This window comes from Cervus canadensis, chromosome 7 (assembly GCF_019320065.1).
Source record: "Cervus canadensis isolate Bull #8, Minnesota chromosome 7, ASM1932006v1, whole genome shotgun sequence".
In the NCBI taxonomy this organism is placed as follows: domain Eukaryota; kingdom Metazoa; phylum Chordata; class Mammalia; order Artiodactyla; family Cervidae; genus Cervus; species Cervus canadensis.
Genome location: NC_057392.1, coordinates 42268046 through 42286615, shown reverse-complemented (window position 1 = coordinate 42286615; position 18570 = coordinate 42268046). Strand labels below are relative to the sequence as shown.

General features: G+C 33.8%; 1 protein-coding gene across 11 annotated transcripts in view; it reads right to left on the bottom strand.

Annotated features, from left to right (window-relative positions):
* The window catches only part of STXBP5L (syntaxin binding protein 5L), a 339029-nt gene that overhangs the window by 284241 nt on the left and 36218 nt on the right, over window positions 1-18570 (bottom strand). For all 11 annotated transcript variants that reach the window (XM_043473078.1, XM_043473085.1, XM_043473077.1 and 8 more), the window contains exon 3: window positions 4136-4233. In XM_043473078.1, the coding sequence (XP_043329013.1) occupies window positions 4136-4233 (98 nt within the window). The remainder of the gene's footprint in view (window positions 1-4135; window positions 4234-18570) is intronic.

Genomic DNA, 18570 nt, shown 5'->3' with positions numbered 1-18570 from the left:
ACAAATACTGTACACTCGCACTAAAAAACAAATCCAAAAAACAAACAAACAAAATACTGAACACACAGAACAGGGCACAGATTGGTGGCTGCCAAAGGTAGGTGTGGGGTGGGCAGAATTGATGAAAGTGCTCAGAAGGTCAAACGTTCATTGTAAAATAAGATCTGAGGATGTAATGCACAGCATGGTGATTATAGTTAGTATTACTCTACTCTATATTTGAAAGCTGCTAAAATTCTCATCAGAAGGAAAAAAGTTTTTGTAACTATATGTGGTAACACATTAACTAGACTTATTGTGGTGATCATTTCACAATATATAGAGATACTGAATAATTATGTCCTACATATGAACCTAAGATAACATTTTATGTCCATTATATCTCAATAAAAAAGAAAATAATCCAACAACATTCTATATACAATAAACTCACTTCAAATACAATGACATAAGTTTACAGTAAAAGGCTAGAAATAGCTATAACATGTAAACATTAATTTGTTTTTAAAAAGTATGAGTAGCTATGCTAAAATCACATAAAGTCAATTTCAGAGCAAAGAAAATTACTGGAGATAAGTAAAAACATTACATAATGATAAAGGGGTCAATCTGTGGAAAGTATAACAATTCTAAATGTGTGCATACCAAACCAGAGACCCTAAAAATACAGAAAGCCAAAACTAATGAAGCTAGAAAGAGATAAATATATCCATAATTAGAGTTAGAGTTTCTAATTCACTCTATTTCAGGGACTTGACAAGAATTACCAGACAAAAATTAGCAAGAATATAGAACTCAACAACACAATCAACCAATATCTAGTTGACAAATATAAAACATTCCACTCAGAAAGAAAAGAATGCACATGTTCTTCTATAGTCTATAGTATCTACCAAGACAGATCATATCCTAGGCCACAGAACAAATCTCAACAAATTTAAAAGAATTAAAATCATAAAGTGCGTGTTTTCTGACCATAATGGAGTCAAAACTGGAAATTTTCTTGTTTTTGATTTCTAAACACTTGCCATTTAATTAATATACTTCTAAGTAATTGATGATTCAAAGAAGTCTCAAAGACAATTTTTAAAACTACATATGACTGAATGAAAATTCAAACACACGTATCAAAACTTGTAGAATCAGTTAAGGCTGTGCTAAGAGGAGAATTAATAACACTAAATGTATATCTTAGAAAAGAGAATGAAAATTCTCAAATCAATAACACGTTCCCACTTCAAAAAACTAGAAAAAAAGAGCAAAATAAGCTCAAAGAAATAATAAAGATAATTCAGGATAAAATGGAAAGAATAAACCAAAATCAATTAAACAAAAGCAAGTTCCTCAAAAAAAAAAAAAAATCAATAAAAATTTACAAACCACTAGTAAGACAGACTACCAACTATCCAAATAAAATAGAAAGCTAAAGTAGTCCTATAACTAATTTTAAAAAGTGAATCTGTAATATAAAATCTCATAGTCTCTAGGTTCAGGTATTCTCATTAGAAAATACTTACAAACATTTAAAGAATTAACATCAATTTTATACAAAATATTCCAGAAAACAGATGGAGAGAGAACATTTCTCAGTTCATTTTATGAATTCAGTATTACCCTACTATGAAAAGCAAACAAGACAATACAAATAGAAAGTTCACTCAAAAAGGAACCTGTATTTAAATGTAAAATGTATAACTATAATTTAGAAAAAAAAGAAAATAAGATACAAAGTGAGACAAAGAGTTCTAAAAGGTGATATCAAAGAAGCACAATCTATAAAGGAAAAACTGATAAGCTGGACTCTAAAAGTCCGATTAACTGGGTGAAAAAATAAGCTGAAGACTGGAAGAAGAATACCATTTATATGTGGAATCTAAAGTATGATACAAATGAACTTACTTACAAAACAGAAACAGGCTGACAGTCATAGAAACAAAACATGGTTACTAAAGGGGATAGAAGGGGGAACAATAAATTAGGAGTTTATGATTAGCAGATACAAACTAGTATATATAAAACAGATAAACAACAGGGTCCTACTACACAGCATAGGAAACTATATGCAATATCTTGTAATAAACTATAATGGATAAGAATAGAAAAGATATATATATGAATCATTTTACTGTACATCATGAAAGGTTGTTGCTGAACGATAAGATGCGGGATTCTTGGCCTCCGGAGGAGATGAATTCAATCCGGGGCCAGAGACGAGGCTGGATTGCTCAGAGCTTGTGTAATAAAGTTTTATTAAAGTATAAAGGAGATAGAGAAAGCTTCTGACATAGGCATCAGAAGGGGGCAAAAGAGTACCCCCTTTGCTAGTGTTAGCAATGGAGTTATATACTCTCCAATGAATCCAAAGAATGTCTGGAGGTTGCAAAGACCTCACCAGACCCACTCCCATAATTTACATTTTAAGATAACAGAGTTAGCCAGAAGGTTTAATCCAAAGATTGTCCTCAGGCAGGATACATCCTTGTAAAGACCAGACCTACTCCCATAATTTATGTTTTAAGATAACAGAATTAGCCAGAGGGTTTAATCCAAAGACTGTCCTCAGGCAGGATACATTATTGTTATATAATCCTAAGGAATGTAGAGGAAAAGAAGTAAAAAAGTTTGTCCTTTCTTCCTCCTTGAATATCCCAGACCTCTCTCTCCTTGGGGACCCCTAGACTTCTTATCAACTTGCCTAGGAAATGACTCTCTCAATCAGAAACTAATACATTACAAATTAACTACTTAAATTTTTAAAAATAAAACACAAACAAAAGAAAAAGAAAGACTGAAGAAAATAATTGCAAACCATATATCTGACAAAAGATTAGTATCTACAATATACAATACCGTAATGAGACATCACCAGAAAATGATCGGAATGGCTACAGTAACACTAAATGCTGGTAATGATATAGAGATACAGAATCATTCATACACTACTGGTGGGAATGAAAATGTTATGACCACTCTGGAAAACAGTTTGGGATTTTCTCATAAAACTAAACATGCAACTATTGCACAACTCCTGCAGCTGCTCTCCTGGACATTTATACAAGAGAAACAAAAATTTATGTCCACACAAAAATATGTACACAAATGTTCATAGCTGCTTTAATCATAACCAGAAACTGAAAATCCAGATATCCTCCAGCAGGTGAAAGGTTAAACAAGCTGTGGTACATCCCTACCATGGAACATTACTCAACAATAAAAAAATTCAACTATTAATACATACAACAACTTCAATGAGCCTTCAGAGAATTATGCTGAGTGAAAAAAGCAAACCTCAAAAGGTTACATACGGTATAATTCCATTTATATAACATTTTTAAAGTGACAAAATTATTGAAACAAAGAACAAACAAGTGATTGTCAGGAGTCAAGGATGAGGCTGAGGGAACTGGAGGGTAAGGATGCGGCTCTAAAAGGGCAACATGAGAAATCTCTGCAGTGATAGAAGTGATCTTTACCTTGAGTATATCAATTTCCTGGTTGTAGTAGTATACTAATAGTTAAAGATATTTCTATTGGGGGAAATTGGAGAAAAAGTACATGGAATTTTTCTATATTACTTCTTAAAAACTACACGTCTATAATTATCTTAAAGTTTATTTATAAAACTGGGATGACGCTAAAACAAAATCTGAGAGGATATTTACAACTCTACAGGCATATATTAGAAAAGAAGAAATTTCTCAAATCCATGACCTCAGTTTTCACCTTAGAACACCAGAAAAAGAAGATAAAATGAAACCCAAGGTTAATCAATAGAAAGGATATAAAAAAGACCAAATCAGGAATCAATAAAATAAAATATAGGAAAACAATACAGAAAAACAATGAAACCAAAGATTACTTCTTATGAAAATCAGTACAGTTAATAAACTTCTAGATAGACTAGCCAGGAAAAAAACTGAAAACACAAAATAACCAATATCAAGGATTTTAAAAGGGACATCAATACTTATCTCACAGACATTAAAAATATACCAAATTAATTTGATGACGTGGGTTACTCATGTCTAAATAAACAATAAAATTTATTTGGTCATAAATATTTCACTTACCTGAATATTTAAGGAAGTGTAATTGGTATTAATATAGTAAATAATGAAACAAAAATTAAGGATACATTCGTATAGCACCAGTTCTCGTCCCAATAGCCAAGATTTTCTGAACTGGATCAAAGGCTAATGTGGTGGGCTGATAAGGAAAACCATGCCGAACTGTCTGAAAAAGAAAATACTGAAAACAGTCATCAGGGAAATAAAAACTGAAGTCACAACAAGATACCACTATCCAACCAGCAGAATGACTAAAATAATTATTTAATTTTATAAAAAAGACAACCAAGTGTTGTTGGCAGGAGTGTTAAATCACAAACACTTTGGAAAAACATGTTGCAGTTCTTTAAAAACTAAACACATACCTGTCCTATGACCTAGAAAATTCACTCCTATGTATGTAACCAAGAAAATGACGAGCATATGTCCACATATTAATTTGTATAAGTACACCCCTAACAGCTTTAACAACCTAGAAAAAACTCAAATAACAAGAGAATCAAACATCAAAACTGTGGTATATGCATACAATAGAATAACTCAACAATTAAATAATAAAAACTAATGACAGAAACAAAAACATGGGTGATTCTCAAGAACATTATGCTAAGTAAAGGAAGCAATACACAAAAGAGTATGTGTAGTATGATTACAAATATCATATAAACAAGCAAAATTAACCTATGGTGAAAAAAATCAGAACTGGTTTTGACTTTGACCACTTGGTTTGACAAGTGGTTGACTTGAGGAGAACTGACTAGAAAGGGCATAAAAGGAACTTCACTAAGTGAAGGTAATATTCTATATTCTGATAAGGTTTGAATTACACATGTGTATACTTTAGTCAAAACTCATAAAATGGCATAATAATATTTGTGCTTTAACATATAAATAATGAGTGTTCCAGTATAATTCTTTCAACTCCACTGTATGTTTGAAAGGTTTCATAATATCACAATAGGAAAGAAAGAAAAGAAAAATATAAAGAGCTCACAATATCACAAAAGAGATATGACTAACATGTAAAAAAGGAATATGCAATATTAGATGAATTAATTTCAAAATGAAATATGCTAGAACCTTTAAAAAAATAGAGGACCCAGATAGCTCAGGAAAAAAGAGATTCTATGTCTTGTTCAGTCAAATATTTAGTGCTCCAAAAACTACTTTTAATGGAAATATTTTTATAATATATTGCTTTTGTAAATATTCAAAGATGAAAAGATTAAACATAGCATGTAGTTTATCTAAAATTCATTTCCCAGATAAAAAAAGTAGAGTTTATTGCATAAATTCCTCATTTTTCTTTAAAGCATATAAGAACATATATGCAAAAGCATATTAACTAATATATAACCAAATCTGTATTTTTCTTACTTAATAGCACATTATGGAAATATTTCCACAAAAAAACACGTTTAGATGTACTTCAACCTATTTAAAGATTGTAGAGCTCATTATAGTATGAATATGCCACAGTGTCTTTAACCAACGAACTATTGTTCTATAATCTCCAAAGAATTCTCAACTAAATTGGCAAAAAATATACTTAGCAACAAAATCCACTTTCTATTCATGATCCTTAACTGAGGTGTTTCCCTCTTCATTCTCAATTGTCCTTGTTTTGACTTATAAACAAAATTGTCAAGAGGAAGAGACTCATAATTCTAATGCAGATCAATGTGGATAACAATAATCAGAATATAGTTTCTCAAAAAAAAAAAAAAAAACAGAAGAGGTGGGAACACTTCCCAACTCATTTTATGGCCAATATTACCCTGATTCTGGAAACTAAGTCATCACAAGAAAAGAAAACTAAAGACCACTAATTATTAATTAATATGGGTATAAAAATCCCCCCCCCAAAATATTAGCAAGCCACTCATCAGCAGAAAAGTGGAAGATTTACTGAGCATGGCCCTGCCCACCAGAGCAAGACCCACTTTTCCTGATAGCCAGTCTCTCCCATCAGAAAGCTTACACAAGCTTCTTATCCTCATCCATCAGAGGACAGACAGAATGAAAACCACAGTCACAAAAAACTAAGAAAAATGATGACAAGGATCAGTCTTGCATAACTTAATGAAGCTATGAGCCATGCCATGTAGGGTCACCCAAGATAAATGGGTCATGGTGGAGAGTTCTGACAAAATGTGGTCCACTAGAGAAGGAAATGGAAAAAAACTTCAGCATTCTTGCCATGAGAACCCCATGAACAGTATGAAAAGGCAAAAAGATCTGACACTGAAAGATGAAGCCCCCAGGTCAGTAGGTGTCCAATATGCTACTAGAAAATAGCAGAGAAATAGTTCCAGAAGGAATGAAGAGGCTGAGCCAAAACAAAAACACCATCCAGTTGTGGATGTGTCTGGTGGTGAAAGTAAACTCCAATGCTGTGAAAACCAATACTGTATAGGAATCTGGAATGTTAGATCCATGAATCAAGATAAATTGGAAGTGGTCAAACAGGAGATCCCAAGAGTGAATATCAACATTTTAGGAATTACTGAACTAAAATGGATGGGTATGGGTGAACTCAATTCAGATGACCATTATATCTACTACTGTGAGCAAGGATCCCTTAGAAGAAATGGAGTAGCCCCCACAGTCAACAAGAGTCCAAAACTCAGTATTTGAGTGCAATCTCAAAAATGACAAAATGACCTGGGTTCATTTTCAAAGCAAACCATTCATCATCACAGTAATCCAAGTCTATGCCCCCAAACACTAGTGCCTGAAAACAAGAAGTAGAATGGTTCTATGAAGACCTACAAGACCTTCTAGAACAAACCCCCACAAAAGATGTCCTTTTCATTATAGGGGACTGGATGCAAAAGTAGAAGTCAAGAGATACCTGGAGTAACAGGCAAGTTTGGCCTTGGAGTACAAAATGAAGCAGGGCAAAGGCTAACAGAATTTTGCCAAGAGAACACACTGGTCAAAGCAAACACCTTTCAACAGCACAAGAGATGACACTACACATGGATTTCACCAGACGGTCAACACCAAAATCAGACTAATTATATTTTTGCAGGCAAAGATGGAGAAGCTCTATACAGTCAGCAAAAACATGACCAGGAGCTGACTGTGGCTCAGATTATGAGCTCCTTATTGCCAAATTCATACTTAAATTGAAGAAAGTAGGGAAAACCACTAGATCATCCAGGTATAACTTAAATCAAATCCCTTATGATTATACATTGGAAGGAACAAATAGATTCAAGAGATTAGATCTAATAGACTGAGTGCCTTAGGATGCAGGAGACAAGTGCTCGGGCCTGGTGCACTGGGAAGACCCAGAGGAATCGGGTGGAGAGGGAGGTGGGAGGGGGGATTGGGATGGGGAATGCGTGTAACTCTATGGCTGATTCATATCAGTGTATGACAAAACCCACTGAAATGTTGTGAAGTAATTAGCCTCCAACTAATAAAAAAAATAAAAATTAAAAAAAGAAAAAAAAAAAAAACTACGGACAGAGGTTCATAACATTGTACAGGACGCACTGACCAAAACCAAACTCCAGAAAAAGAAATGCAACAAGGCAAAATGGCTGTCTGAGGAAGCCCTACAAATAGCTGAGAAAACAAGAGAAATGAAAGGCAAAGGAGAAAAGGATATATATACACATCTGAATACAGAGTTCCAAAGAATAGCAAGAGAGATCAGAAAGCCTTCTTAAGTGAATAATGGAAAGAGATAGAAGAAAACATTAGCATGGGAAAGACTAGAGATCTCTTCAAGAAAATGAGAGATACCAAGTGAACATTCCATGTGAAGACGGATAAATAAAGGACAGAAATGATATGAACCTAACAGAAGCAGAAGATATTGAAAAGGGGTGGCAAGAAAACACAGAACTGTACAAAAAAGGTCTTAATGACCCAGATAACAACAATGGTGTGATCACTCACCTAGACCTAGACATCCTGGAGTGTGAAGTCAAGTGGACCTTATGAAGCATTACTAAGAACAAAGCTAGTGAAAGTGATGGAATTCCAGCTGAGCTCTTTCAAATCCCAAAAAAGGATGTTGCTAAAGTGCTGCACTCAATACGCCAGCAAATTTGGAAAACTCATCAGTGGCCACAAGACTAGAACAGGTCAGTTTTCATTCCAATCCCAAAGAAGGGCAATACCAAAGAATGTTCAAACTACCACACAGTTGCACTCATTTTACATGCTATCAAGGTAATGCTCAAAATCCTTCAAGCTAGGCTTCAAAAGTAAGTGAACTGAGAACTTCCAGATGAACAAGGTGGATTTAGAAACGGCCAAGGAATCAGAGATCAAATTGCCAACATCCGTTGGATCACTGAAAAAGCAAGGAAATTACAGAAAATCATCTACTTCTGCTTTATTGACTACACTAAAGCATTTGACTGTGTGAATCACAACAAACCGTGAAAAATTCTTCAAGAGATGGGAACACCAGACCACCTTATCCTGCCTCCTGAGAAACCTGTATGCAGGTAAAGAAGCAAGTTAGAACTGGACATGGAACAACAGACTGGTTCCAAATTGGGAAAGGAGTATGTCAAGGCTGTATACTGTCACCCTGCTTATTTAATTTATAACAGAGTACATCATGTGAAACGCCCAGCTAGATGTCACACATCAATTAGATTGATGGGAGAAATAGCAATAATTTCAGACATGCAGATGACACCACCCTAATGGCAGAAAGGGAAGAGGAATTAAAGAGCCTCTTGATAAAGCTGAAAGAGCAGAAGGAAAAAGCTGGCTTAAAACTCAACATTCAGAAAATGAAGATCGTTTTCTATTTCACGGCAAATAGATGGGGAAAAGGTGGAAACAGTGACAGACTTTACTTTCTTGGGGTCCAAAATCACTGTGGACAGTGACTGCAGGCACAAAATTAAAAGACACTTGCTCCTTGGAAAAAAGGCCATGACAAACCTAGAGAGCATATTGAAAAAACAGAAGCATCACTTTGCTAACAAAGGTCCATATATTCAAAACTATGGTTTTTCCAGTAGTTGTGTATGGATGTGAGAGTTGGACCATAAAGAAGGTTGAATGCCAAAGAATTGATGCTTTCAAACTGTGATGCTGGAGAAGATTCTTGAGAGTCCCTTGGACTGCAAGGAGACCAAACCAGTCAATCCTAAAGGAAATCAACCCTGAATATTCATTGGAAGCACTGATGCTGAAGCTCCAATATTTTGGCTACCTAATGTGAAGAGCCAACTCATTAGAAAAGACCTGAATGCTGGGAAAGATTGAAGGCAGGAAGAGAAGAGGCTGACAGAGATTGAGATGGTTGGATGGTATCATCAACTCAATGAACATGAGTTTGAGCAGACTCTAGGAGTTGGTGAAGAACAGGGAAGCCTGGCATGCTGCAGTCCACAGGGTTGCAACGAGTTGGACACAACGTAGCAACTGAACAACAACAACAAAACCAATTCCAGCAACATATGAAAAGGAATACAATATGACTTCTTAGATTTTATCCCAGGAATGCACAGCTGGTTTAACATCAAAAAATATTTAATGTAACATACTATCTCAATATACTATCTCAACAGATGTGAGAGCTGGACAATAAAAAAGGCTGAAAACCGAAGAATTGATGCTTTTGAACAGTGATATTGGAGAAGACTCTTGAGAGTCCCTTGGACTGCAAGGAGATCAAACCAGTCCATCCTAAATGAAATTAACCCTGAATATTCACTGGAAGGATTGAAGCTGAAGCTCCCATACTTTGGCCACCTGTTGCGAAGAGCCAACTCATTGGAAAAGACCCTGAAGCTAGGAAAGTTTGAAGGCAGGAGGAGAAGGGATCAGCAGAGCATGAGATGGTTGGATGGCATCACTGGGCATGAGTTTGAGAAAACTCTGGAAGGTGGTGAAGGACAGGGATGCTGCAGTCCATGAGGTCGCAAAGAGTCAGACACAACTGCATAACTGAACTATCTCAATAGAACATAGTACAAAAATCACATGGTCACCTCAAAAGATGGAGAAAAATTATTTCAAAAAATCCAATACCCACTCATATTAAAAAACATTCAACAAAAGAACTGTAGAGAACTTTTTCAATCTGATAAATGGTACGTACAATAAACCCTCATCTAACATCATACTAATCAGTGAAAGAATGAATGGTTTCCCTCTAAGGTCAGGAATGGAACAAGTGTGTCCGCTCTTGTCACTTCTACATCCTTTCCAGAACAATTAGGTGAGGGGGGTGGGGGGAAGACATCCAGACTTTTTGAAAAATAACTAAAACTATGTGCTAATGACATGACCTTGTGCATATAAACCTAAGAAATAACTGAAAAAATTATTAGAACTAAAAAGAAATTAGGCAAGATTGCAAAATTAATGTACAAATTATATTTCTATATATACTAGTGATACCCTATCCAAAAACAAACTTAAGAGAACAATTTCATCTACAATAGCAACTAAAAGAATAAAATACTCAGTAATGAAATGAACAAAAGAAGGATAAAGCTTATATGCTAAAAACTATAAAATACTGCTGAAAAAAATTAAAGAAGACCTAAATAAAGAAAACGGATAAGGCAATGGCACCCCACTCCAGTACTCTTGCCTGGAGAATCCCATGAATGGAGGAGCCTGGTAGGCTGCAGACCATGCGGTCGTGAAGAGTTAGACACGGCTGAGTGACTTCACACTCACTTTTCACTTTTATGCACTGGAGAAGGAAATGGCAACCCACTCCAGTGTTCTTGCCTGGAGCCTGGTGGGCTGCTCTATCTGGGGTCGCACAGAGTCGGACATGACTGAAGCGATTTAGCAGCAGCAGCAAATAAAGGAAAAGCTTCTCATATACATGTATTAAAATACTTAAGATTGTTCAGGTGACAATACTCCCCAGACTGATCTTCAAATTCAATGCAACCCCTAAAAAATCTGGTTTTTTCGTTTTTTCAAAAATTTGACAAGTTGACCCTAAGATTCATATGAGTACTCAAGAGACCCAGAATCAAAATGATCTTGAAAAAGATGAACAAAGCTGGTACACTCATATTTTCCATTTTTAAAACTTATGTGAATCTACAATAATCAAGACAATGAGTTACTGGCATAAGGATAAACACTTAGATAAGTGGAACAGCATTTAGATCCCAGAAATAAATGTTCACATTTTCAGTTAATTGATTACTGACAAGGGTGCTAAGACAATTCAATGAGAAATGAAGGGTCTTTCAACAAATGTCACTGCAACAACTGGATATCTACATGCGAAATAATTAAGTTGGACTCATATACAAATAACTCAAAATGGATCATAGACCTAAATGTAAGAGGCAAAACTATACAAATTTTAGAAGAAAGCACATGTTTTTAAATCGTGGTGATTTAGGATTAGGCAATGGTTTCTTAGATATGACACCAAAAACAATAAAATTAAAAACATAAATTGACCCCTGTGAGAATTAAAAACTTTTGTGCTGTAGAGGAAACTATCAAGAAAGTAAAAAGATAAAAAACCCACATAAAGGGAGAAAGTATTTGTAAATCATGTCTAATAAGGAATTTATATCCAGAAAAAAATAAAGAACTCTTACAACTCAGTAATAAAAGACAACTCATTTTTTCCCAAAATGTGAAGCAGAGTTACCCTATAACCCAGGGATTTCCCTCCTGGGTATATAACCAAGAAAAATAAAGATAAATCCCAAATATACTCCCATTTTATAAGATATTTGGAAGTGTATAGAATAGAAATGTGATTTTTAACATTAAAATCTTAAATCTGTATATTCTTTCTTATTTTTTCATTTTAGCTTTATTTTTATCAAACTCAATCATGCACATAATTTTAAAATGTCAGATAATTCTATAGGACAGATCATAAAAATTAGAAATAATCTATCCCTTTCCTTTGCCCATTTCCTGCTTTCTAGAGGCAACCACTTTTTAATCTTTTTGCTATTTATTTTGGCATTTACCTAATGTATCTGACAATGACATTTTTATATAGCTATTAACTGACTTCTCAAAAAAATTCTTTCTTCTCTCCCACCTCTTCATTACACATACAAGCACCCTTGCCACATCTCCATCTTCTCAACAAATCATAGCAGTCAGTGTTAACACTCTATTAATACTGCTCTCTTATTTTACCTCACAGATGCTTTATGCCCTGATGTTACATTTTTTAATTTGCATTTTCTAAGTTTTTATGTGCTTGTCATTAATTCAATCCTAAACTTTGTCCCAGCTGCCCAAATTATCTTTCAATGTGTTAAATACATTGGGTATATGGATTCAGAGAGAGAAAGGAGAGAGAGACAGAGAGCCAAAGAAAGAAAGGGAGGAATTATTTGTATAATGTTCAAACAATCCCTAATGACTTCAAAGCAAATCATTGCTGCCTATCTCTAGGAATAGAAAGAGAGATGGACTACTACAAAGGTCACAAGTGATGAAAAAAATCTGTCATAGTGATTCCACAGGAAACACATCACATACTACAGTATACATGATTTTAGATTGTTTTAAGCATTATAAAGTAAGTACTTAATACAGGAACAAATACCAATAAGATACTAGTAAATCCAATCCAGGAATGTTTATTAAATAAATGACGATAAACCATGACTAAATAACGTGTATTCCAGAAATTTAAGTACCTCATATTTCATTTGTTACTAACATATTTCCCTGAACTTTAAGTTTTCCAGGCCCCAACCCTGACACTGAGGGCACTTCTGCTTACAAAATAAGACTTGACAAGATATAGATACAGAAAAGCAAATAATATTCTTCATGATATAAATGTATTTGCAACTACCATTTCTAAAAAGAAGTCTGTACCTTACAGATTGATGCTACTTTCTGTGAATGCAATGTTTAGTTTCTAAACGTCTATAATTCTGATTGGTTGTTTCATTTAATAATGTGTTCCCATGACAGTAATATTCAAATTGAAATAGTATTTTCAGAAAAATATAAATACTTGTGAGTTTTCTTTATAAACCCAGAGGAGATCATTAGTATTTTTTCTTTCATAAGCATGGAAGAGGAAAAAAAAAGTTAAGTATATCTTTGTTGGATTCAGATGGAGTTTGGCTGCCTAAACTCACAAATTGACAAAGCTCAATATCAGGATATGTATTGATGTTCATTAAAACAAGTTTTATCAAAAGATAAAACTTCACTGTTATATCAACAGGTTCTGGAAAGACATTTGATAAAATTCATCAGTCAATCCAAGTAAACATTTTATGTAAAATGGGATTAGAGGAAAACTATAGATAATAAATATTAACAATAACAAAAATCACAACAAATATAACACTGAACAGTAGAAAGGTATAGCCATTCCCATTAAAGTCAGGAAGAAGAAACACATGTTCATTTTTTCTATTATTATTCTGATTTGTTTTATAGATTCAAGCTAATTTAATAAAACAAGAAATGAAATAATAAACATATAAATATAGAAAAGTAAAAAAACAAACTACTAAAACTGTCTTAGAAGAAAAAGAATCTGGTAAGTTGTTTAGATGCAGACAAAAATCAGCAACTTCTCCCTCCACTAAAAAATAACCAATTACCAATAAGTAGCACTGAATATTTTCTAATACATAAATTGGTTAGGAAGACAAAAGATTTTTCACTAGACTGGAAATTAGTGACTAATAATAGAATTATATTCATATCTACCAATATTTATTTAATACTATAGAGGTTACAACACAACTGCTAGAACACTATGAGAAATGCAGAACTGATATAATTAGTTTCTTCTGTAGCTACGACAACAAAATCCCACCAGGATTTAGTATTCAAGAAGAAATTATTTGTTTATACTCTTCAAAAACTTTTTCATTATTGCTCTGTGATTTAAGGTGCTAAAAGTATCTCTTTTCAAAGTATCTACAAAAAAAACATTTTTTGTAGGAAAACATACTTGTAAATAGGAAAATCTAGAAAATTTATTTATATATCATAATAATTGTGGTCTTAATAATTAGTATTTTTCAGAAATAAAACATTTACCTACTTATCTCTCAAATTCCAAGCCAAGGTCTCACTTTACAAAAAAATTTTTGCTAAAATTCTAAGCCAACACCACAGTTCAGCACTTATTCAAAATTTCTGAAGAACAATTATTGCCCTTTGGTCTTCCCAAGTAAGTTCTAAACTCCTTTGTGAGCAGGAACATGCCTTTAATGTTTCCCCTTCATGAAGCTTGGTGGTTTAGTCTCTAAGTCGTGTCTGACTCTTTGTGACCCCATGGACTGTAGCCTGCCATGCTCCTCTGTCCATGGGATTTTCCAGGCAAGAATACTGGAATGGGTTGCCATTTCCTTCTCCAGGGGATCTTTCCCACCCAGGAATCGAACCTGGGTCCCCTGCACTGCAGGCAGATTCTTTACCAATTGAGAATCTTTACCAGGGAAACCCCTCATGAAGATTAGTGCTATGATTAAATAGTTAGGCTTTTTGAAGTTTATCAGTATGATTTGTACATATAAGCAATATGATTTATCCAATAAGCAGTAGTTCCTTCAAAAACTATTCTCTTATAGTTTAAGATGAATAATTGAAACCAAATATTTTGTAAGTATTGAAATAAAATCTTTATCTAAAATAATTTTATATCAATATATAATTATCTCTGTATCTGGAGTTGTTGTCATAACTTTCCACAGCAATGAAAGCACATTTGAGATGTTACTTTAAAAATTCGATAGTTGTCACTCTCACCCTTTGCCCTCTGGGCACTTTTGTGAATTTTTGTAACCATATGCAATTACATCATGCTGAAGTGTTCAAAGAACACAAGCACTAACACTTGGATAATGTATTTAACATATACAGTTATTTAATTAGGAATATGTTACAAATACTAATGTACCATTAAATCTAAAGTAAAAGTAGTTTATTCTTTACTACCCAATTGTGTTTCTTCCTACCATATTACAAACCACTTGAGGTTAGAGATTCTGTTGTTTCAACCCTGAGAGCTTTATAAGCATTCAAAACTACTAATTTTTACTACAATAGTTTAACACATACTGAGTAACTTTGACTCTGTATTTTATACTGTTAATTTTACCAAAAATCTAGGACTCATAATTGAGACAATGCATGTAAATGTGATTTATAAATTGTAAATATGTATGTAAATATATGTTTCTAGTATTTAAACTTAATAGAAAGATATTCTTTCAAAACATGAGTGAATCAAGATCAAAATTAAATGAATTTACCTTCTCTGATATCTCATCTCTCTTGTTATCATGTTCTCTCGTAATTTCATTAAGGTATGCTAAAACAGACTTTAAAAAACACATCAAATAATATATGAACAGGCCTAATTCTCACTACAGGGAAGTATATAACACATACAAATATGTACTGACATAAGCAAGATGAATACAAACATACTGATGGCATTAAGTAACCATGGGTAAACCCAAAGGTATCAAATTCTATCATCCTTACTATTCAATACAGGACACAACTAACAGAAGAGTCTTTAATATAACCAGATTGTTCCCTCCAAAGTACTTCCACTGTTTGTGGCTTTTTCCTTCTGTTCATAGCACCTCTTAGGTAATTTTACCATCTGGCTTATATATATTTTCTCTCTACCCTGAGACCTATTAACACCCTTACGTCTTTAACATCATTGCTTCAATATAGCTTGACTACAGCATTCTTTCCTCCCTTTCAATTCAACTTAGCATCACAATTAGTATCATCAGCCTCAAATGAACACAGTTCCATCAACATACACTTCCAGAACTCTTTCAAGAACCCAAATTTGGCATTCTCTATATTCACTCAATATAGAATCTATATTCATTCAGTATCTTTCCTTTTATCACCTCCATTCCATCTTTCTTACTATCTGAGTATTTCCACTTTAACTCTCCTATTTATTTGAAACCTTTATCTTTCTGGCTACACTAGTCTCTGTCCTCATACTATTTAACATTTCAACTTAATTCTGAATCATGCTTAAAAGAAATATAAACATCTTTTATTGAATATTTTTTATGTCTATATAATTATCAAATAAACTTCTCTGAACTTAAAGATCTAGTCTCACTGATAAATAACAAAAATGGAAATCAGCAGTCATAGAAAATAATTTGGCCTAGGAGTAAAATAAAAACCACTTTTAAAAGAAAATAACAATCTTGTGAGCCAAAATCACAGATAGGATGAAGTGTAAGAATACTACACTAGGAGTTAGGAGATTCTAGCCCTGTCACTGATTATCTAACCTAGACACATTTACTTAAGCTCTCAGTTTCTTTATATATAAAACATAGAGAATAAACTATTTCGAGTTGCTTTCCAATTCCACATTATACAGACACTTGCACTAGAAACATGGCAGACTCAGAGACACAGGATAGGTCAACAGATAATTCTAAGAATATATTCTTTAAAAGAAGAAATGAACAATGGACTTAAATTTAGTGGTATATTCTCTGATTCAAAAGGACTAATTATCTACTTAGTTACCGTATTAGACTATTAAAAATGATTTTCTGTTTATTTAGCTAGATTCCCTTGTGAGCTATGCACTTGGATTTCAAACAGTCCACTGAGACAGCTGGTACTATGGTTATTTCTATTAATATAACTAGTCTTTAAGTATTTGAGGGCTAACTCTCTTCCTCCAATGCTACCTTCTTAAATTTCTAGTAATAGGAAGGGTAGACATTTTGAGCCTCCATTACAAATAAAAAAGACCTAAGTTTACAATCTACTTGCAAAAACAGCATTTCACTCCCTACCAAAGAAGTAATGCAGAGCTGATGTCTTTCTCTCTTCAACCTATTTAATGTCAGTTGCAAAGAATTTGAAAGTGACAGTTTTCCTCTTGCTAAACTAGAAACTGACAATGAAGACTATATGCATATAGTCATTGCCCCCAAGGTCGCTGTCACCACGATTTGTTTACTATGGACTGGGTACAGCAAAAAACACTTTACATGGATTAAATTTACTATTTATTTCTGTAGCCCCATAAGGTATGTAGTGTCATTACAGAGGAAGAAATTGAGGATTAGTAAGGTTAACCAACTTATTGAAGGTCACCAAGCTAATGGATACAGGTCCACTGATAGCTTTGGAAATGACAGCCATGTAGCTTTTAAATACTCCAATGTTGTCTTGAGATGAAGGAATGTAACCTTTTGATTTGCATGAAAAGAATTTAAAGTCAGAACAAGAAATGGATTGCAAAAGGATCATCAGAAATATCAGAGCTTCAACTTGGAATAGAATCAATATCAGGCATTGAGTTAAAGAAACCACAAAGACAAAAACCAAACACTTCAGCTCCTAACTTAAGTGTGTAAATATCAACTGAAGGATGCTTCACATTTTAATCAAGAAACTAGTAAGGGAGTAGGAGGGAGGCTCAAGAGTGAGAGTATATATATATTCATATATGTATATGTATATGACTGATTTGCAGTGTTACACAACAGAAACCAACACAATATTGTAAAGCAATTATCCTTCAATTAAAAATTAATTAATTAAAAAAAAATAAAATAGTAAGACTGTATCAAAAAAGGAGGAGCTGTGGTCTACCCAATCTCTGAGTCATAGGGTACGGAAAAAAGGGCATTACAAACCAGCAAAATGCTTTTTTCTTTACCTCCCACTTCTCAGGGCCATTCTGGAATAAGCTCTTTCACACTGGGTTAAGAAGAAACTGATCCATGCCAACTTTTACAGTTCTTACAGTGTTACACCTCAAGGTACTTGTAAAAACTAAAGTGTTAGCTTATTAATTTTCCTAGAATGTGTAAAAACAGTTCACTTTGAAAAAAAAGGGGGGGTGCAGAAAAAAACAAGAGCATGAGTGACAGCAAAATATGGTGGTTCAGGGTACAGAAAAATGAATATATGAACTCAGAAATTTATGATTAATAATGGGAGAACAAAAAGGGATAGTAGGGACAGAAGAAGAGAGAAAAATTAGGAGTTTGGGATTAATAATATGCACGATATATGAAATAGATAAACAACAAGGACCTACTACAGAGCACAGAGAGCTATATTCAATATCTTACAATAAACTACAATGGAAAAGGATGTGAAAAAAGATAAATATGTATGACTGAGTCACTCAGCCGTACACCTGACACTAACAAGACACTGTAAATTAAACATCATTTTTTATGGCAAAAAAAACAGGAATAGGAGAACAAGGGGAAAGAAAAAGGCTGGCTGAGATTACCAAAGGAAAAAACATATAGGCTAGCGATTTTGCACTTTGTCAGGCCTCCACCTCAAGTTGCTGCTAGTAATAGGCCTCAACTGTAGCCAGCACAGTTAGCCCATTAGGTAAACACTGAGAAACAGGTGGATGCTTGAGGGGGCAAAATGAGAGCTATTTATTCTGACTCTAAGAGTTCTACCCACCAAAGCAGAATTTCAAAAGCTGTGTAAATATTTTTTGGCTCCATATACCCCAATAATTTCCACTAATTTAGTCTTTTGCCCAAAATACAACTCTCAGAAG